The sequence below is a fragment of the Haplochromis burtoni genome, unplaced genomic scaffold (genome assembly GCF_018398535.1).
Source record: "Haplochromis burtoni strain Fernald_Lab_line unplaced genomic scaffold, NCSU_Asbu1 Contig_19, whole genome shotgun sequence".
Taxonomy (NCBI): domain Eukaryota; kingdom Metazoa; phylum Chordata; class Actinopteri; order Cichliformes; family Cichlidae; genus Haplochromis; species Haplochromis burtoni.
The window spans coordinates 805,715-828,499 of NW_024582380.1; the positions used below are offsets into that span (position 1 = coordinate 805,715).

At 42.4% G+C, this 22,785-nt stretch overlaps 1 protein-coding gene across 3 annotated transcripts in view; it reads left to right on the top strand.

Annotated features, from left to right (window-relative positions):
• The window catches only part of micu3b (mitochondrial calcium uptake family, member 3b), a 21,656-nt gene extending 481 nt beyond the window's left edge, over positions 1–21,175 (top strand). Inside the window, exons 2-15 of one of the 3 annotated variants that reach the window (XM_014331893.2) lie at positions 2,831–2,978; positions 5,464–5,495; positions 5,654–5,732; positions 10,020–10,067; positions 10,175–10,257; positions 10,333–10,404; positions 12,260–12,301; positions 14,135–14,230; positions 14,663–14,751; positions 14,979–15,150; positions 17,171–17,279; positions 18,470–18,627; positions 19,081–19,149; positions 20,200–21,175. In XM_014331893.2, coding sequence (XP_014187379.1) covers positions 2,831–2,978; positions 5,464–5,495; positions 5,654–5,732; positions 10,020–10,067; positions 10,175–10,257; positions 10,333–10,404; positions 12,260–12,301; positions 14,135–14,230; positions 14,663–14,751; positions 14,979–15,150; positions 17,171–17,279; positions 18,470–18,627; positions 19,081–19,149 — 1,197 coding nt within the window. In that variant the 3' untranslated portion in view covers positions 20,200–21,175. The remainder of the gene's footprint in view (positions 1–2,830; positions 2,979–5,463; positions 5,496–5,653; positions 5,733–10,019; positions 10,068–10,174; positions 10,258–10,332; positions 10,405–12,259; positions 12,302–14,134; positions 14,231–14,662; positions 14,752–14,978; positions 15,151–17,170; positions 17,280–18,469; positions 18,628–19,080; positions 19,150–20,199) is intronic. The other 2 variants (XM_014331894.2, XM_014331895.2) reach the window with 2 other exon arrangements.
• Positions 21,176–22,785: the final 1,610 nt, after the last annotated feature.

Here is a 22,785-nt window from a genome sequence, read left to right on the forward strand (position 1 = left end):
CACACACACACAGAGGAAAGAAATTAAAAATACTCTCAGTTTATCTTCAATGAACAGCAGCAACCTGAACCCCAGCACGTGATCACCAAGACAGCCTCGTGCACGTGAAGTGACAGTTATAGTTATATGTCGTTACCATAAGGAGCTATCCGCGACCTTTGGTGCTGAAATGGCAAAAAAAAAAAAAGTGGTCAAAAGGCGTCCCAGATCGCGTGGCCAAGTGGCCACCATGACTGAAGGTTTTGCCTGATTGGCTTACAGCCTATGGGCCAAGACTGAACATTTAATGTTGTGTACGCACTGCTGTGTAGATTTAAGTGGTGGACAACATAAGAGGAACACCTGACTGCATTTGTAACCAGATACTGTGCTGCAGTGTATTTGTTAATATCAGAATTTGTTCTGTGTGGTGTTTTCTAAAATACTTTTCTATAATTTACTATTTTAGCATTTTGTAAGTGGTCTGAATGACTTGTAGTATGACGATATATACTGCAGTATACTTCCTCTATCTATACTCTCACGGATCAGTTTGTCATATGCACCGTCAGGTTTCACTCTTTTACCTTCACAGCTGCTTTAATTCTTCATTTCATAAATGCAACAAGGTGGTGGAAACACTCTTCTGAGGTTCTGGTCAATGTTGACTTGACAGCATCACACAGTTGCTGCTGATGTGTCGGCTTCACTTCCACGATAGGAGTCTCCTGTATCAGCACATCCCAAAGGTGCTCTGTTTGACTGAGATCCGGTGACTGTGGAGGCCATTTGAGTGCAGTGAACTCACTGTCATGTTCAAGAGGTCAAGACTGTGATAATAAGGGGATGAGTATAATCGATACAATACTCAGGTAGGCTATAGTGTTTAAATGATACTTAGTTGTTACTAACAAGCCCCAAGTGTGCCAAGAAAATATGCCCTGCACCATCACACACCACCACCAGCCTAAACCGTCGATACAAGGCAGGATGGATCATGCTTTCATGTTGTTTCTGCCAAATTGTGGCCCTACTATCCAAATGTCTCTTGAGAAATTGAGACTCATTAGACTAGGAGTCTTTTTCCCCAACCTTCTCTTGTTCAGTTTTGGTGAGCTGGTGTGAATTATAGCCTCTGTTCTTCTGCTGCTGTAGCCCATCTGTTTCAAACTTAGACGTGTTGTGCATTCAGAGATGCTCTTCAGCATACCTTGGTTGTGTTGAGTTACTGTTGCTTTCCTATCAGCCTGAAGCAATCTGGCCATTCTCCTCTGACCTCTGGCATCAACATGGCATTTTTGCCCAGAGAATTGCTGCTCACTGGATATTTTCTCTTTTTCAGACCACTCGCTGTAAACCCTAGAGACGGCTGTGTGGGAAAATCCCAATCTGGCATTAAAAACCATGCCATGTTCAAAGTCACTTAAAAAAAATCACATTTCTTCCCCATTCTGGTGGTCAGTTTCGACTCCATCAGGTTTTCTTCACTGCATCTATGTGCTTAAATGCATTGAGTTGCTTCCATGTGATTGGCTGATAAGATATTTGTGTTTAAAAGAACTTGGACAGGTGTATCTAATAAAGTGGCCAGTAAGTGATCATCTTATCTAAACAGGACTGGATGTTATTTTAAAATATTATGTTTTCTTTGTAAATGAAACCTTTGTGGTGATTTTGCTTTTCAGGCGCAACGTTGCCTTCTTTCAAAAAGCAAGGACAATTCATGGCACCTGAGCAGCTGTAAACCAGAACAACACACAAAGGAGTCATTTTAATTCTTTAAAGCTTCTTTAAAACATGAAGTAATTGCCAGAAAATTAAATCCTTTTTGTGAACCTTCAGATAAAAAAATTAAATATTAATTTGCATATATGAGTTTTAATTTGTGTCATATTTGCTACATCAGGGGGAGTCACACTGATGATGTAGAAATCTAAAACCCCCCAAATTCATGTATCAAATATTGGCTTTCAAGGATTAAAACACACTGGAAAGTATATTTAGTAGCATTTAGACAAAGAGGACAACTGCAAAAAATAAATAAATAGATAAATTAAAATCCAAAGAAACAAGTAATTGCTGTCACTTCAGCAGATTTTTAAATGTTTCTGATTCAGGTCTCCCCCTGTTTATACCTATTCTTCTCAGCACCAATTATAAGCTTCATACACAGACTTTTGCAGCCTGGTTCTAATTGTTTAACCTGCGTGCATTGTGTCCTGTTACACAGCACCGCAGAAATGTGTCGACAATGCTAACAAGATTTTTACAGATCATTGGGGGATGTAAACAAACTCGTAAACCATGTGTGATGTGCTCGCTTGGCTCCACGCAGCGAAAAGATTGCTTCTTTGATATCTGTGGCTAGGAGGGAGGTAAGCTCAACTGGTGTCCACATAAAGGGGCGATCCAGGGACACAGGAAACTGGACACCAGAGTTTGGCGGACATGCTGATATTTGATGAGAGGCGGGGGTGGTTAGAGGGGGTTTAATGGTTAAGCAGAGGGGGGCACGCATTCCCCGGGTGTTTGCTCTGTGCCCAGTGGACCTGGCGGTGTGCCACCTGACAGAGAGATCCACTCTGTCTTCACCAGTCCGGCCTTCTGATCTGCCTGGGTTTGAGCAGTTGTAGGGACATTATCTGCTGTGCAGGGATGAAAAATAAGGCTGACATAACATGCGCCCCATTACCGAATTAAAGCATGGGCTTCTTTGTTGTGCCATGTGAGCGAGGCTTTTCGTGACAGAAAAAGCTTCCATGGATTTCATAAGAAGCATCTTTCAGACACTGTAATCACTGATATGATTTGCAGTATTTCATGGCGCATGTGTGTCTGTGTGTGCTTGCAGACAAGGACCTACGGTCTGGATGATGGAGATGCCTACATGTCCTCCTATGAAAACAGATTTCGTCTGTTCAGTTCGGTGGAGTACGAGGGACAGCTCTACATGACTCCGCTGAACTTCATCGAGTCGGTCACTCTGAGCGAACCAAAGAGTGAGTCAGCTCCTGACAGCCAGCTCACAACACAGTGCCACATGTCCTTTGAAAGGAATGAAGGAATGAGTGTTGGTGCTCGGGTCAAATGGTTAGCCAGTCAATTAATCTCTTACTTATTCTACTTTATAAAATGCCAGGATTAGCTTGAAGATTTTACTGTGGCCTTTGGGGCTATAAAGAGTGTGTTTTCCTCCTTTTTTTCACTACACGGTCAAACAATTCATAAACTGCTTTTAAATCTTTGCCCTTTATTGAGCCAATAGGACCTTTGGAGACCTTAGAACAAGAAACTGACAGTAAAAAACCTTTTTTCAGTTCACCTATGTGTATTGCTGTAGCACATTGAAATAAATGGTAAAATTGAGTTTTGGTTCTTTTCTTACAGCTCAGTAAATAAAGCCACAATGTAAAATTCAATTCAGTTTATTTTATCTACATAAAATCAATTAAACCTCTTTATATTTTAAGGTAAAGACCCTAAAATAAAACAAAGGAAATAGAGAAAACCCCAACAATCACGCGACCCCCTGTGAGCAAGCACTTTGGTGACAGTGGGAAGGAAAAACTCCCTTTTAACAGGAAGAAACCTTCAGCAGAACCAGGCTCAGGGAGGGGCGGGGCCATCTGCTGTGCCTTGTTTATAATAAACAAGCATTTTTTAAAATAATCAGACATACCAGGTTCAAATCTAGGGCGCGGGTGCTCATTCCATGGAAGAATCAGCTGTTTTTCTTTTTCTTCTTTTGTAAAATAACTTTAGTATACTTAACAAAGCCACACGAAATTGTACCTTCCTGTTATGAAAACTGTTCACGGTTACAGGCCCTTGAAGCACATATAAGTTGGCTGAAATATTTTAGCTTTTTAATTCACGTTATTCAGCCAACATTTTTGAGTCCTCAGAGCCTCTTGAATACACATCCAGGAGAGCATGATGGACAGCAAGAAATGGTGTATCCTCCCAAGCCAACCCGGCATGCTTCCACCCACACCTCATCAGGTGTTTAATTAAGCCCATGCAACACCCAAACAGTCCACCATTATCAGTGCGAGGACAGTTTGGGCTGCAGAGGGACGTAACACTTTACTTGACTGTCGTCTCTTTATCGCACGGTTTTGCGTTCCACCTTTATCAATAATCTTGTTAATTATTTTCATACTAATATAACTTTTAGTGGCAATTGACTGCTACCTGGAGCCTCAGGTTAGGGTTGGACCAACATTTAGCACCTGCAACTATGCTGTATTGTGTCTCGCAGGGGTTCATATCGGAAAGTGCCATTCCAGAAATCAGACTTTTCAGGAGTCAGGAACTTCGGCAAAGGAATCTCATTTAGTTTCTCTGGTTAAGACTGCAGGATGTGTGTAAAATATGGAGTTTTGAATTCAGCATCTTTTTTTTCTCCTTGGCTGATCACAAAGACAGAGTGGGGACAAGTCCTTATCATTTACTGGGATGCTAATTTTACAGTGAAAAGCAGGCTCTTGAGTTCAGTGGCATCCTAAAAGCAGGTGATAATGCTTCTGGTGAGATTACATTTGTTGTATTAAAGATTTATCTGACTTTGATTTATTTAAAGATGTCTCTGTCATCCGTGCACGAGGACCTGGTCTACCATTTACTTCACAAACACAGCGGATGCCGCATGGCCTCCGTGAGCTTTGTTGTTCTGCGAATGAATTAACTGCTTTTGTCAGCTGCCATTTGCTTAATTACATGTCCGTCATGTTACCAGATAAATCTCCACTCCTTCATCCGATTGTTTTCAGTTACGCAATGATTTAATAGCAGTTTTAAAAAAAGCAACAACAAAAAAACCCCCAGGGTGTTGTTTTCCGGAATATCCTTGTTGCTGAGGGCCTGCGAAGTATCATCGGACAATTAGACACAGCTCTAAGTGCTTTCAGTCATAACACCTGCATAAAGATAGACATCTTTACCAGCAACCTTACTTTTATGGCTCATTTATGTGGTAACAAAGTCACAGGGACCCACAGAGACCAAACAACTTAGCACGGATACCATAAATGTAATGATAAGGCAGTCTTGACTTACTGTGATTGATTGTAACATCAGGTGTGTGGCCTCTATCGCTGCATCTAATGATGAAGGTAAACAGGAGGCAGAAAGGTAGTGGCACGCTATTTGTTATTGTTGTGAAGCTGCTTAGTGTTAATTGTGTGGCTGTAATAAAGCCATGCTTTTCTGTTCAGTGCTGCCATACATAAGATCTGCAGGATCGTTATTCCAGACAGAGGCTTTAAAATGTGTCGGTGGAGGGTTAATGTCAATGTTATCGACACAGTTTCCCAGCCAGGTGTTTTTATGATGTGTTCTGCTTATCTTCTGCTTTATTGGCCCCTGGAATGTGCTCATGGAAACACACAGCGTATATTTCTGTCCCTGTAAACATTTGTTTTCACTTGTGCTTCCCAGTCCTGTACTCCTGACTCAACTAACTGTTGGCCTTGTTTCGTTTAGGTAGGAGAGTCTGCAAGTCCCTTACGAAAAAGGTGAGTTTTCCCGTCATTTGTAGCCCTTGATGCTGCTTCACAGAGCCTCCTCCTTATCTGTGTAAAATCCTCTCAAATTACTGTAACACCAGCAAATACATCACACTGAAGGGCTAAGAAATGAATGTGAGATCAGGGATTTGCTTCTGTTCTCGCAGGAATTAGACAAGATGCTGGCTGATACCCCACCTGTTTGGAAAGGATCATCTAATTTGTTTAGAAATCTCTGTGAACGAGGTAAAGAACCCACTCTCTGTGTTCCTGCTGTACACATAAATCCTTTGTGAGATTTTATTTTTTAAGGCCCTCCCATGTCTCGTTCAGTGCGTGCTCTGTTGTCCATGTGCCAATCTGGAGCAGAAAGCGTGGGTCGTAGTTTCTATCTTATCTTTCCATCAGTCTGCTAACATGTCATAGATATATTTTTAGGTAACCTTTTCTTGAAGGAATGGCTCATTGATGGTACAGTACACACAACAAGGCTTGTTTGTGTCTGTAGTAAAATGCTTCAAAGGTGAAGTTATTGGAAGCTCATAAATTACATAATTATGACTGTAAGCAGCCTGTGACAAGGATCCTTGAAAAAAAAAAAGCACTTAAAAATGCTACAAATGTTAGGAAAAGATTCATAAATCTGGCGACATAGAAGAGACATAAACTAGACTAAAACTCAAGTCAAACTAATATAATACTAGAACTTAACGTTATCTCAATATATAAGCAAAGAAAATACAAAATAACAGAAAAATGCTGGGTCACAGACCCAGCCTCCAAAAAACACAAGTACATAAATTATTTGTTTGGTTCAATTTAATTCAGTTTTATTTATACAGCACCAAATCACAACAACGGCCACTCCAAGGCGCTTTGTATTGTAAGGTAGACTCTACAATAATACATACAGAGGAGAAACCCAACAATTGCTTGACTCCCTATGAGCAAGCACTTAGGCGACAGTGGGAAGGAAAAACTCTTTTAACAGGAAGAAACCTCCAACAGAACCAGGCTCAGGGAGGGGCGGGGCCATCTGCTGTGATTGGTTGGGGTGAGAGAAAGAAAACAGGATATAAAACATGCTGTGGAAGTGAGCCAGAGATTAACAACATGATTCAATGCAGAGAGGTCATGTATATATACGGTTTTATATATATACAAGTAAATATACAGTACTTTGCCAAAGTCTTGATCCACAGGTTATTTCTTTATATTTTGCTTCCAAGGAGCCAGACTTTCTTCTAATTTTTTTTTTTAAAGTGGTCATGAGCAACAGTTCTCTTTCGTGTTTTTCTTTGGACACTGGGCGCCTTTATTAGCTGAAAACTTGGAAGATTTTGGCATGGTGCACATTGTATCCATAAAATAAAAGGAAACTTGAGAAGTGGATGAAAAAATACCCAGGCTTAAAAACTAACTTCAGCAGTTGATTAGTATGTGAAAAGTCATGTCTTTAATAAACTGAGACAAAACCTGAGAAATGCATCTGACCCTTTAGCTGATCCATCTACTGTTCACTGAAACCTCGTCAGAAATGGTCTCAGTGGATGGATGGCTGTCAAGAAGCCGTTCTTAAGGAAGGGAAACAGGGACAAAAGGCTGACGTACGTATGCCGAATGACACAAGAACTGGACTGATTTGAATGTTTTGGAGAGAGAGAGGTACAACAGTAAGTGTCTACAGCCAACTGTAAAACACGGTGGAGGCTCTGTCATGGTTTGAGGTGCTTTCAGTCAGTGGTGTTGGGAATCTTGTCAAAACAACCTATGATGGCCTATCAGCAAGCACTTGGTGACAGTGGGAAGGAAAAACTCCCTTTTAACTCCAGCAGAACCAGACTCAGGGAGGGGCAGCCATCTGCTGACTGGTTGGATGTGAGGGGAGTAAGACAGGACAAAAGACACACTGGGGATACTCCCAACACAGTAAAACCATACCTGGATAGACAAACACACTATCAGTGACGGACTGGCCTCCCCGGAGCCCAGACCACAACATTATTGAAGCAGTGTGGGACCATCTTTACAGAGACTGGAACAGAAGGTAGCCGACATCCAAAGAAGAGCTTTGAATGTTTCAGAGCTCTTCCTGAAGACTACTTAAAGAAATGAAAAGAAAGCTGCTTAAGAGAGTTCAGTCCGCATTGAAGAATAAAGGTGATCATACAAATATTCACTTTTAAGCTCGTTAGAATTGTACAAACTCTCTTTTCGCCTTTTATACTATTATTCCCTGTATGTTTGCACGTTTCAATAAATATTCCCATTTTGCTCTCAAAATATAAAGAAAGGACAGGTTGCTGAAGACTGTATTGCATTTCAGACAGAGCGTCACAAATACGAAGGAGAAAAGGCAACCAAGACAGATTTTCCCTAAGTTTTGGTAAATGGCCTGTATTTGTATAGCGCTTTTACTAGTCCCCTAGGGACCCCAAAGCACTCTACACATCCAGTCATCCACACACACATTCACACACTGGTGGAGGCAAGCTACAGTTGTAGCCACAGCTGCCCTGGGGCAGGCTGACAGATATGGCAGGGAGGCTGCCATATCGCGCCATCGGCCCTTCTGGCCAACACCAGTAGGCGGTGAAGTGTGTTGCCCAAGGACACAACGACCGAGCCGGGGCTCGAACCGGCAACCTTCCGATTACAAGGCGAACTCCCAACACTTGAGCCATGATTGCCCTCTACTTTTAATTACAGTATGCAAAACACACAGTGGGATCCTTCACTTGTAAACCACTACACTATGAGCCACTATGCTCATTATACCATGCACAATTAAAAAGCTAAAACATGAAGAAGGTTAGAGCTTTTAAAATGTTCTGGTGTCACCTACTCAAGTGTAGTGATTTCTTGTTGGTGGCATAAATTATCGAATTTATGTGCTAAGTTTTTACATTGACAGCTCAACTGAAATCTGTCACTTTGCACTCGGCATCATTGTGACTTCCCAGTCTTCACCGTGTGCACCGTGCAGGCTCCTGAGGCCCGTAAACCGTACACATGAACACTGCACTCTGCACGTCTTTAGCCTATATGTGCTGAAAACAGCAGACTGTGAAACTGCCGCAAACCTGAGGTCTTCGTGAGATCACACGAAGCCCAACTGAAGTTGCCGGTGTGACTCAAAGTCCCCTTTTAATGTTCCCACCTGGGCCTTCAAACTCTGAGCGCAGCAGGTCAGACGTGGCAGTGGAGCATCAGATCTCACTGTTCTGCTCTCCTCCTGTGTTGCTTTAGCTAAGTGCCAATGCTGGGATTTGGAGCTTTTAATCCTGCTGTTAAACGTTGCAGCTTTGTCAGTGAAAAAAGGACTAGATTGATCTGTGAACAAAGCGTTGCTTTTGAGAATGAGGGAGCTGTTTGAAACCAGCTGTGTCGAGACATGTCCCACTGGCCACCCCCCTGATCACCACGGACATGATGAAGCCTAAGAATGGCATTGGATTACATCTCCGGGACTGCCACTCTGTATGAAGTGTTTTTGTGGAATTCTTTGTATTGTCTAACAACATCTACTTGAGCTCAGAGGCTGAGCTTGAAGGGAGAAGGGGGGTCTCCCTCCACGAGTGAAGGTGTGTGGTATTGGTGAGACATGGCAGGAATCTTAAAAGTTTTTTTTCCCTGTCTTCAAGCTGTTTAAGCTTTAAAAGCTTTGAAGGTAGAGATCTGTTGTCATTATAGGGTCATACCTGCCAAACTGAGAGAGCTGGGTGCTTTGTTTTAGAATATTTTTCGATGATTTTATGGCTGATCCCATGCACGACTGATGATCTTCTCCCACCTTAGTTTGTGCATTTGCAAACTAAGCTCCAAGGAGAAGTATAAGACGGTAATAACTAAATCTTTCCTGACTAGTTGGGTTTTATTCCTCGAGTGTTCCTCTTTCTGAAGATATCTCCCTGCAGCAAACCTCGTACCTGAATTCTTTTCCCATAACATCCAGAGCAGTCACCCAGAACTATCTTAGCTCGATTCTCTATCTTCCTGAGCAAACAAAAGCTTGGGAATGCTTTCAGAGGCAGGAGGGAGAAGCCTCCTTAGTTGGTTGAGATGTCTCCTGACACTTACTCTTCTCTTTACCGTGTCACACAACAAAGGGGGCTGAAGGATGCGACACAAAGCCCAAATCGGCTATTCTCAATCAGTGACAGATCACTCGAGAATGTATTACACCTTGTTACCCAAACACGATCAGAAAGCCACGGGCCTTAAATTTGTTTGGGTTTGTGTCCAGATAGGTCAGCTCAGTTGTAAAGTTGGTGTTTGTGTGAGGGGAACACCAAGCATGAAGTAAAAGGCACCTTTTAAGATGTTATCGCCAAGCACGAGGAGATTACCTGTGTCTGAAGGCGTGCTCTGTTTCTTTGGATGGATTGTTCATCTCGGCAGCATGACTTTGAACATCTGCAAACACCTTGAGCTACCTGGTTAAGTCATTTGATGCCATTTTGAGGGTGAAAAGGAACATTTAGGTTTTTGTTTCTTGTTTTGACTCTTTTCTTTTTTTTGTCTTTGTTCTAGGTGTCATCAGTTATACAGAGTACCTCTTCCTGCTCTGCATTTTAACAAGTCAGCATACCTTTGAACTGATTTACTCTGTTATCTTTAAAATTTATATTTTAAAAAAGCAATATAAAGACGCCTGTCTGACGTAAATCCATTGTGTTTGCTTCTAGAGCCCCATGCAGGCTTCAGGATTGCTTTCAACATGTTTGACGCAGATGGAAATGAAATGGTGGACAAAAGGGAGTTCTTGGTGGTATGGAAATCACCATTATTTATCAGATTTAATCACATGGATTTGATGTTTAATATATGGTATGTTCTATCCTAGCTGGAAGAAATTTTCCGTAAGAAGAAGGACAGAAAAGACATTACTGAAGATATGCAAAGACAGGACCAGCAAGTATGAGCTTAAATCCTTTTTTTAGTGGCTCTAATGGTTTTTTTCATCAGCCTGGATTCACCAGAAAAGGCCTGAAAAGCATGCTGCATGCCGTCTGCACAAGCAACACTGTGACAAAGTTTGCAACTTATCATATAGGAACTATTGGAGGTCTGGATCTGTTTTTTTATGCGCTTATCAGAAAAGCAATGGGGCTTGCTGTGGGGTTAATTTAACACCTTTTCCTGTCTCTGTGCACACACTGGACACAGTCTATTGATATGTTGCAAATCAGCATCCCAGATGGCAGCCCCTCCCTGAGTGTGTTTCCGACTGAGGTTTCTTCCTGTTAAAAGGGAGTTTTTCCTTCCCGCTGTCACAGAATACTTACTCATGTTGGTTGGGGTAGTAATCTGATTGTTGCAGTTTTTTCTCTATTAATGTAGTGTCTTTACCTTACAATATAAAGGGCCTTGAGGTGCTAGTGAACTAAACTAATTGCTCAGTATTCAAGATGTGCTCATTTCTGGCTCCACACTGAAGCCCACTTTGAAGGACTTAGCCAGTGGGTGAAGTCACATTTTTGACATCTCTCTCTGACATACAATCTATGGCAACAACATGCAACAAGGTGGTAATTCAGTGTGTCACAAAAGCTGTTCTGAGGAAACGATAGATGCCACCACTGATTTGCCTCAAGCTAAGCTATTTTTATTTAAACTGAACACGATAATGAGCTGGAGAGTTATACGCGAACGGTAGAGATAAAACTGAATGCCAAACAAGTATAGCAATAAACAGCAGCCACCGGTTTGAGTTGCAACACTAGAAAAGTGTTGCTAGCATTACTTAAGTTGGCCATTTTAACAGGGAGTTTACTGTTAATGACCTCATATGGCCGTTGAGGAACTGCAGTTTTCGTTCCTTCATTATTCAGTGCATTTTCGCGCTTTGACCACAAACTGGGAATTGGTGTGAACTGACAGCGCTGAAACAAAACATAATTTTTATATATTTAGCTATTTTTTATGGGCTACAACAGTTTCTTTTTAACTGTTTCCAACTAAGAAAAAAAGAGCTTTTAGAAATCCAACGAATGCTGCCCCCTTAGAGCAGAACATAGTTTGCAGCTAAAGAGCCATATTGTCCCTGAGGAGTTGGTGGAGGCCAAAATCAGAGCTGAAAGGAGAATGAATGATTGATTTACATTCAGAAACCTCCAATGAAATGTTGTCAGTCTTCTTCTCATATGAACTTAATAAGCTGGTGAGACGGCGTGTTTACTGCCTGCTCTGTTTCCCGCATTAGTGCCAAAAAAAGAAAAGAAGTAATGCAGATTTAAAGACATCAGTCTGAATCTCAACATTGAGGTCAGATCAGACTGTGTGGGTCTGTGCTCACTTGAGACACTTGCAGTAATCCTAGAGAGAAAACTCGCTGCACAGAGGTGACGGTGGTCATACAGGGTAAAACATGCCTAAGGCTTTCATCTTTTTGGAGTTGTCTTACACTGCATGCAGGTGGATGTAAACAGGGCGAGCTCAATAGAGCGATAAGAGCGACTCTTTGAGGTCTTATCTCATAAGAACGCAGCATAGAGGAGCTTATTCTGCTGGGACAAACGTTAGCATCTCTGGACGGCCTTGAATTAAAATTGCGCCCGTATAACTATCAAAAAGATCATTAGAATGGATTCTCTAGATCAGGATGGGCTGGCTGTGCATGCGTTTATAAGGCTTAACAGTAATTTGGGACCATTGTCAGATACGCTGTCTCGACTTGATGTCTTTTCCAGCTGTCTTCCTGTTTTAAAATACATTGTGAATTATAAGCTCTGCACTAATTCACCTGTCGTCTTTTTTCTTTTGCATTTCAGAGCCTGCAGCTTTACGGAAATCACAAATCCCAGGCTCGCAGCGTATGTAGCCTGTAAACGGTGCCTCTTCTTGCACGCTTTCTGGAATGTGGTCTCCTTAACCTGAGTTATCATAGGAAATATACATGTTTCTGAGGGGCTGACACCACCCGTATTTGTCCGAGATAACCTCACTTCACATTCAGTGAAATCCGAAATACCTCACTCTGTGCTTTAGAATTATCTCATATTTGTGTGTGTGGCAAAAGCAGGAGGGGTGCAGCTCAGATGATTTATGTACTCGCCTTTTGTCAGTGTTGGGCAAGAGATTTCACTTCAAAAAGCTCTTACCTGAAGACTGACACCGCTTTTGCTCGGACCCACATGTTTTATTTTTACAGTTTCTTGAGGAGTGGTATTTAGGCTCAGGTTACCTTTAGAGATGGGTTTGACCATGAAGATGCCAGTCAGACAGGAGCAGCAGAAGCACTGTGAAAGCCGCTCTGCAAACACGTAGGAGAGCCTGCAGCTAACTCAGAGCGCTGTTTGAACACTTTACCTGTAGGTGTGTCTTCTTCTTCTTTCTTTTTTGTGTGTTTTGATTCCCTCTGCTTTACTGTAGGTGTCTTTCCTGCACAGAGTTCAAAAGTCAAACCTTTTCAATAAGACATAACAGGCACGTCTTGAGTGCTGCGGTTGGGCTTTCCCCAGCATATTCTAATTACAAGTGTTTCAGAGTCTTTTCATGGGATGAGATGGGAACAGCGGCGAGCATTAAAGAGCTGTTCCGTAATTAGCTGCGGGATCATGCCGTACATCTCCCTCTCTGCTAAGAAGCACCGAGGCGTAGACGAAGAGCTGTTTTATCAGCTGTCTCGCTTTCTCCCTCGGGCCTGAGAGATGAAAAAAAGAACTGAATAAGATAAATAAATATTATGAAATGAAGCAAGCCACACTTAAGAACACGTGTCAGCAGCAGCTGGCTGCTTCTGGTTGGTTTTTGCAATACTTTTGTTTTTCAGGGAGGTGATGTCGGGACTTGAGAGGCCTTGAGGCTCAAGAAACGATGGGTTGAAATAATAAACAATGAGAATGAGAGGGGACCAACATCTTTTGTTTCATAAGTGGGAGTTACATTTGTTTTTCTTCACTAAACAGAAGACTGGTTTCCTGTGATCTTTTTTTTCTTTTTTTTTATTGCACATCAGTAAGGAGAAAATGTTTTCTGGAGCAGCTGTAGTCGCTCCGCGGCAGCTGGGAAGGCTAAGGAAGAAGTGTAAACTGTAATAATGGTAATTATCCGTTAATCAAAGATCTAAGCCGCCCGAGCTCGTTGAGAAAAATACAGCAGAGTGGCTTCCAGTAAGCATCGAGCAGTGGATGTGACGTGGGGCAAAAAAACACTACAGTTCTGGAGATGGAAGGTGTTTGATTGCCTGCATTTACTTTGCAGTGTAGCATCAAACGATGACATATTGTCGGATTCAGTTTCAGCGCTGACCCGGCATGAATCCTCCTCCAGGTCTTACACCTCGCATGCTTTGGACATGTGTTAGCCACGTTGGCTCGACATCCCTGCCAAGAGGCTGCATGCATCGCTGCAGCGCAGGCTCATGTCAGGGCCGATCAGCCTCTCGGATACGCAGGTGTCAGCCCCGCGCTGTTTCTGCATGTGTCTGTCCCCGTTGTCTCTGTGGGTATTCAGCTCACCTGTCTGTCTGTCTTTTTTTTTGTATGCCTGCCCAGTTCTCCATCTTGCTCTGTTTCCTCGATCCTCCCGCCTGTAACGCCGTGTACCGTCTGAGTCTGTTCATCCACCTTCCATTCCCCTTCTCTTGGTGACACGAACCAGATGTGTTATGTCTTCTAACAGCTGTGCTTCGATTGCTACCACAGGTTCTAAAAAAAGACGGTCAGCATGTGGCTGCCCGAGGCATGTGGGATGTTCTCAGACGTGGCACGAGTCAAGTTCTGTTTTCTGATCTCATCGAGGTAGCCGGGCACTTTTTTTAGCTGTTTTGCTAAATAATCACAAAAACGATGCTGTGCATGATCTCAGTTTCCTGATGCTTCTGCTGGAATCTGACAATAATGTGTTAGGGAGCGCAGCGCTCTCCACTTACGCATCTGTCTAATCAGTGGTGTGAATTTTTTAAATGACGCGTCGACAGGAAGAAGCGTGGCATGGCTGATGGTTCTGTTGCATGGCGCACGTTTGTTAAAAAGGAGAATTAATTAATTCTGAGTCGAGCTGAATCTGGAACATTCAAAAGCTGAACCTGACAGCTGGATGGGAAGTTTTGTTGAAACTTTGTTTCTGCTTTAATGGTTGCAGTAATCAGTGGGATTTGTTGCATTGTGTGGTTTTGCAGTCTGTAGCTAAATCTGTGTGTTAATGCTGTGAACTTTTGTTCCCTCTCATAGAACGTGGACTTAAAATCGGAGACCACACTCTTGGTGCATTTCTTTGGGAAAAAAGGCAAAGCTGAGTTGAAATTTGAGGATTTTTACAAGTGAGTCGAGAAACTCGTTGCTTACTCGGTGATTAATGACGATGTCCCTGGGGAAAAAAAATCATTATCTGATGCTATTATACGGCCATTAATCATTTTCATACCGTACCGTACTAACCCACCGACAGTTAGTGGTTTTGTTATTGACTATGTTAAGTATTCCTTTGTACCAAGCTTCTGGCGATGGCGTTTCCTGTCAGCAGCTGCCGTGTGTCTCCCTCCTTCAGGTTCATGGACAACCTGCAGACAGAGGTGCTTGAGATAGAGTTCCTCTCCTACTCCAAAGGCATGCCCACCATCGGCGAGGAAGATTTTGCTCAGGTCCTCCTTCGCTACACCAATGTCGAGGATGTTAGCGGGTATCTGGAGAACATGCGTCACAGTATACCAGATGAAAAGGTGCGCTTTTACCTTCAATTTCCCTTTGAACATTACTCAAAGAACGAGGTTTAACCTACAGTATAATATAATCCAATACCACCAGTATACTCGCAAAGTATCCCCCTACTTCCTAACAATGAATTTAAGAAGTACATCTGTATTTTCATCATAGCCTGTATGAATGAAAACTCTAATGTCACCCGAAGTTTAAAGTATTGCACCTTTAAAAAAATAAAATAAAATACCATATTCATGTGTCCATGCCCTTCATCATACAGCATGATGAAGGCCGTGGTCTTATTCATGCTGTCACAAAACCTTTAATCTTCATTTAGTTGGAAGAGTTGAGTTATATGCATGTCATAGTCAGTACAATTGTTATGAAGGGGTAAATATACGGTGGCCCTGAGAGGTCAAACGCACTGCAGCCCGAGAAAACACCAGCAAAAGCACTGAAAAGCCAACAAAACACCGAAACCGAAACATTGTGTTTTGTGTGCTTTTGCAGCATTTTGTCTATTTGCTTGTGTTTTCTTAAATTGCCTGGCTGCTGTAGACTTAGCTATAGTGACCAAATAATTTTTGCAGCAGGTTGTATACATTGTCCCCCCTGATGCCCATGAGTCGGCTTGCTTTTGGAGCCTCAAGTGGCCACACAGGGAAGTGCAGTTTTTGGCAACTGTGCATTGACTTTGTTTTTCTGCAGCAGCAGCCGCAGCTCAGAATTTCTGCATTTCACTGTAATTAGCTGCTGAGTATAAGAAAAGAGGGTTGACATTTTTTTGTGCCAAACTTTAGCTTGAAGATGGTTAGTTTAATTCAACTCAGTTTGCACTTAAATATGCATGGGAATGATATCGCCCCTATAGTCCAGTATACTCTCTATCCTAAATGGAAGATATGTGTTGCTGCTAATTGGCAAACTACTACATCAGACAAGATAAGACCTTGTGAAGCCACAAAATATTGTGGCCGTCCTGTTAAATTCCCAGAATGAAAGAATTCCCACTTCTGTGTGGCCCGAATAAAACACAAAGCTTCTAAATTGCTAAACCCCAATAAAAACAACTGCAAAAGTCATAACACTGCATCACTCCAGCAGTCGGAGGGGATTTCCAAAAGCTATGCAGACTTTTCACTAGATGCTCTGTAGAATCACGATTCTTCTACAAAGACAAAGTTTGGATCCTCGCGTGGTGATGTGGGGCTTTAATCCCGAAGTAGTCTGCGAAGATATTGGTTTACATGAACATGGAAGCATTTCACCCATCTCTTCCTTTTAATGCCGCTCTGTGAATTAGCTGTTGAGTGAAACAGCCTCATTTTGGCTTGAATTTGTTTTTCCTCTTGGCACGCTGACCCGCATGAGAAGGTGCCAGCAGCTCCTCAGCCAACTGGAGTAGCCTGTTGCTAGATTTCCATTGATAATCAAGTGGGTCTCGTCATTACGCTGAGAGATATTTTATGGCTCTCACATTGTTAAAACAGCAAAGCATCACAGATTAGTCATTACTCCATTTGTTCGGCTGTGTGTGTTGTCTGTTTGGCTGGGCCCCCGGCGAGAGAAGCAGCTAGTAGCTGCAGGATGGTTGAGTGGACATCAATGGGCTCAGTGTTATAGTCATCAGCCAAGCCTGAGATGTTTGGGGATTCATCACTTTTGTTTTTGTTTATTCAAGTATCAGGTTAATCTGCTTTAGAAAAGTCTGCAAACGGCCTGACCTCTTCCCAAAAGCGACGATCCTCCCCCCCTTCCTCACCCACTGCTGACAGCTCAGCGTGTCCATACCGCACAGGGAAAATCCAGCAATGTATACTTTGTCTGTTTGGGTGTGTTATCTATCTGATGACTCCAAGGTCCCACACACACTAAAGGATTCCCCACCAGATGAAAGAAAGCAGATTACACATTGTGTGAATTTTAGCACACGGTGCCGGAGTGTTGACACATGTGTCTTGTTTGCTTTACGTGTCTCGGCGGTATCGTGTCCGTGAATAAAAGCTTTGCCTTTTTTATTTGGTTATTATTCCTGTGCAGGGAATCACTTTTGAGGAGTTTCGGTCCTTCTTCCAATTCCTTAACAACCTGGAGGATTTTACCATCGCCATGCAAATGTACAACTTTGCCAACCGCTCAACTGGGCAAGGTAACGTCTCACATTGTGGATGCATGGACAGAAGGTGCTTTTAAAGTGATTTTAGTTTTATTTTGTGTCTCTGACTTCTTGTTGTCTGTCTCTGACTCATGGGGGAAAACCAAAAACACAACTTCTAAACTTCTATAGAAAGGACCAACCATTTCGTAGTCTACCTGGACTAATTATGAAGAGTTTTAAGTCGAGAAAAATCCATCCATCCATTCTCTTCCGCTTAACCTTTTTCAGGCTTGCGGGAGGACTGAAGCCTATCCCAGCTGTCTCAGGGCGAGAGGCAGGGTACACCCTGGACAGGTCGCCAATCTGTGATATAACTACAGTTTATGATTATTCCAACTCTAATGTTCAATTTCTTTATGTTTGTAAAAAGAGACAAAAAGTGCAGAGTTTAAACGTCTCCTTAGCATCATTACCGTTAAAAGATCTGAAAAAAATGGTACCATCATCTAGCTAGAGCCAGAAAAAGTAAATCCACACCTGAACACTGAATCTACATGTGAGTGTATTAACAGATTACAACTGCTCAAGCAGCCTCCAGTGCAGCAGGTTACCTGCCTGCAGGGATTTGCTCCCATGCAGCTACAGGCAGTTTTGTGAGGCTGGTCAGAGATGATGGGCTCGATGACCTTTGACTCATAGGTGACTTTGACTGAAGTGTTCAGCCTGCGCTTTAGCTGCTCCTGTTTAAAATGTGATTCGATGCTTTGTGTAGAACTCGAGTCTTAAATCCATTCGATTAAAATAGAAGTATATTTATTTGTTGCACAGAGTGTCGTAAATTCCTCCACCAGTCTGAGTTGTGCTCTTCATGAATAAATTAACCGCTCTGACTTTCATTTAAAAGTTGAGAGAGCTTTAATATTTATAATATTGCTCCTTTGACCAACCACAGCATTAGATTCACCAACCTAATATGGTGATGGTGCCACCAAAACAGCTTGGAGCCACTCAGGGCATAAATAAGGCCTTCTGAGGGTGCCTCGTGTCCTTGGTCTGACATATCGCACAGATGCTTAGTTGGACGGAGATCCGGGGAATCATGGAGCGTGGCAGGACTGCAGCAATGTTTAGGTGGATGGTATCAAAGTACGATCCACATAATTGCGAGGATCCAAAGCTTGATACTGATGTTTGATACCGTTAACATTGGTAATACACATGTGATAATGTGTCATCTGCAGAGGAATTTGCCAGAGCGGTGTACGTGGCCACCGGCATCAAACTGACCCCCCACTTGGTCAGCACTGTCTTCAGGATCTTCGATGAGGACCACGACAATAAGCTCAGCCACAGGGAGTTTGTTGGCGTCATGAAGGACCGGCTGCACCGCCGTGCTGGGGTAGGACAGCTGAGGGCTTTTATGCATTATTGATCTATTTTCTGCTTTTTTTTTTCTTTAACTCTCTCTGTCAGTGCAAATGGGCTCAAAGGTGAGCACATAAATCAGAGTCAAACAGGAAAATACGGTTTAATTAAGAACTCAAATATGCATGTTTACATTCAGCGATACTAATTTCCTCTACTTGATCAGCTTCTAGTAACAAAATCGTCATGTGTTCTGCTTAATTTTGACTTTAAGTAAAGGCTGATTTTGTGCCATTTTTCTTTAGCTTGCAGTATCCTTAGATACACCACATAGTCATGTTTAAATTACACTCCTGCTGCATTTTGTCACTGAAACACAACTCAAAGAGTTGAGCTTTATATGGCACTATACTGCCATCTAGTGGCTTCTCTTCAAATCAAACTGACTTTCTTTCTCTTTCTTTCCCCTTTCGCACATAATTCACAGGGCGTCCGAGTGGAGGAAAAGTTTGTCTCTTTCAAATCCTGCATGAAGAAGAAGCTTTCAGGCAAATAGGTAAAAGCTTTTTGTACGGTGTCAGCGTTCACTGACGAATGGGACAAAATACAAAGAATTAAAAACTGCACTACAGCAGCACACAGTCTTTGGAGATGTGTTTGAAGCCCACGCTGTCCTCGTTGGCAGCATTAAGTTTCACTGTAATATTAACGCCTGAACAACTGCCACCAGATACCGGCTTAGGCCTGCATACATGAGCAGTGAGCAGTGCAGTTTAAAGCTGTATACATGTTTCAAAGGAACCTCGCAGGAGAGGGCATAATAATCTGATCTCTGATTAAAAAAAAAAAAGGAAGGAAGAAAAGGAAGGAAGAAACTAAAGGAAGGAAGGAACAGTGGTGAACCGCTGGCAGGGTCATGGACAGGCAATGCTGACTGATGCAAATGGGGAGTGAAGGCTGGCCCGCATGATCCGATCCAACAGGCGAGCTCATGTAGCTCAAACTGCTGGAAACTTAATGCTGGTTCTGACAGAAAGGTGTCAGAATACACAGAGCATCACAGTTTGTTGTGTATGGAAATGCTTCTATAGGAATAAGGTGAGCTGGTGAAGGCACTGTTAGGTTGTGGGTAATGTCTGCTGGAATGGTTTGAGGAGCACAACAATGAGTTTGAGGTGTTGACTTGGCCTCCAAATTCCCCACATCTCAACTTACAGGACTGAAAGGATCTGTTGCTAACATCCTGGTGCCAGATACCACAGCACACCTTCAGGGGTCTAGTGGAGCCCGTGCCTCGATGGGTCAGGGATGTTTTGGCAGCAAAAGGGGCACAAACATGATATTAGGCAGCTGGGCACAGTGTTGTGCTCAATAGGTGTACAGAGCCTGTGCTAAAAATTTACTCTACTAAACTTACATCATACTTCAAAAGACCTTGATTTTTTTTCTTCTCTACATACTTGCAGGACTGCTGCTTCACTGAGCTCCATGACCTTTTTTAAGAGAAGGTTTTTGTTCCTCAGAGGGAAACACTGAATTGTCTTAATGCTCCCTTAATGCGATTTGGTTTCATGGTTACTTTTTTCTCTTCTCTCTGTTGTGTCAGCAGGTGCAGGTCCCAGCACCAGTGCATGTCTTACAGTGTGGATCAGCAGCGTCTCCTCTCTGCGACGACAGAAGGGTTAATGCACACTGCAGCACATTATTGCTCTATCTTAGAAGCTTTGAAATAAACAGGATGTGGCACGAAGAGGATGTGGTCAGCCAAATGGAAGAGGCGTTGTAAGCGGTCAAATGAACACAGTGACCTGCTACTTAACACCCAGCGTTACAGGACTCTGCAAGTCTAACTATATGCTTTTGCTATTTATTGTTGCTGACTTTTATTTATTAATTTAAAAAAGAAAAATCAGGGTTTTCTTATTAATGCTTAAGTATTTTTTTTGGTCACTCGTTCTGTCCTGAGCCTGATATGCCTGCATACTTGGTCCTTTTGTGGTCTCTGCAGCCCCCCTGAACAGATCAGCTTCCCCTCCTCCTCTCGCTCGCCCCCAAAGCTCTGCAGCTAAAACCCTCCAGGATCCTCCAGAGAGGCAGCAGGCCCGAACACACTCACTGTGGCTTTCCCCCCCGTTTGACTACAGGCAGCTAACAGTGTTAATCATTTCTTGGCTGGTGCAGAGAAGTGCTTTCACACCACTTGCAGGGATGACCTCTGTATAAACGTATGCAAAATGCTAAAGCCATATGTTTGTTTCACTCCTGAGCTTTAATATAAATGGAGTTACCGAAACTAAATGTACTGTTCCTTTAACTTCCACTTATTGTAATGAGTTCTTAAGCAATGTCATGCTTTGGGTAGATCTGTGCTGAGGGAAAAAAAGTTACATGCTTTAATATTAACCAGACTAATGTGTTTGCATTTCAGACTACTCTCTGTTTAAATATTGGAATAGCTGAGCTGCCTCTTTATTTCAGATCAGGCTTTGACTGTTACACCGACATGCACGTCACTCACGTGATCACTGTTTTCACGCCTGTAAGCGAATAAACCGCTCTCGGCCGAGCGTCCTCTCAACAAACTGCTGTTGCTTTCTCCTCTCTGTGATTACAGTGGACTGGTGGCAGCACCACACTAGATAAAATTTGCTGTTTTAATCTCAACCTGAAGGCAAATCATTAACAGTATTAATCATTGGGAACTTGGGGCTGTGTGGGTGTTCAAGACTCTAATCAGGGGCTTTTTTTAATCTTTGAATGATTAATTCAGCTCTAATCCTGCACTTACTGAAGTTACATGAAAGGTAGTGTCATTTCAGTGATCACACATTCATTCTTAGCTATTCAACTGTACTTTGCATTCCAGCCTGTTTTGATGAGGTCTTCACTTTTCCTTCACTTTCATGTGAGCAATCAAGTTCATATAAACAGATATTGTGCCATCTGAAAAGGTCTGTTTAGTGGTGCTTCAGCAACTTCAAAGAACTGCACCAAGTTGGGAGACTATAAACATTAAAGAAAGAATCCCACTAACTGAAACAACACATGTTTAAGACTTAAAGACACTGGATCCCGGGTCTCAAGCACAATCCCCCCCCCTTTATCATCTCAGATTTTAAAAAGGCTCGTCTGAGCTGCTGGAACCATCACACGACTGTTTCCACAGGCTGAGGAGCATCACTTATCCAAGTGTATTAGTCTGAATCCATGTGGAAATGTAACCGACGCCTGCTGTTGTGTCACGTTGTGGCTTCACTGAAAGCTTCAGGTCATCTGCGCTGCCCTCCAGCGCCATCTCTTCAATCAGTTTAATTTCCCTCCATTTAACTGGGCTGTACTTCCCAAAGTAACACACATTCATAAGGATATTTTCACTTTATCGTCAGATAAAACCTTACATCAGCTATTCTCATGTAAACTCACCTATTCATGATCACAATTAATTAAGCTTTGCACAACAGGGCTCTCAATAATGTGCGTAGCAAATAATAATAATACACATGTGTAATATATTAATTAGTAAAATAAATACTTTTGAAAACTGGTCAAAAAGTGAGCCATAATGATCTGGATTGATTGACTTGATTGATTTTGGTCCGTGTACCCAAACACTGGCACACGAGGGGAGAGTCCATAGAATGAGCACAAGACCTGTAAGTGCTTATTGTTCTATTATTTATTCTATTATAGTTATATTTATAATTATGATTCATTTGTGGCCCACATTAAGTGTAGGTTGAAGTCCTTTCTGAAGAAATTTAAATACATTTTCTGTCCTTTGGTACATTTTACACACATCAATTTGCAACGTTTGTAAAGTTCAACACATAAATTAGGGGATAACCAGCTTATACTGGAATATAATACAGCGAAGCTCCCAGTGATTCTGTGGTGCTTTCAAATAATTATTTTCATTGTTTATCATACTGTGTTATCTTTGCTGAGTCTTTCGCACTGTCCTTTTTTCTGTTTGCTAACTTCCTCTTCTTACATTACTCTATGAGTGCAGGCTGTATTATAGAGCATCCTGACTGGGTATGCCGTTGGGATGCAAGATGTTACTGTGCGGAGTTTTGGCGTGCTCTCTCTCAGTCTTCACTCCGAAGATTAAGAAGCTTTAGACCTGCAAAGGTTTGTGGTGTCATGCCCTGGCCCTAACCATGCAACATCAACTTTTGAAAAGACATGGCTG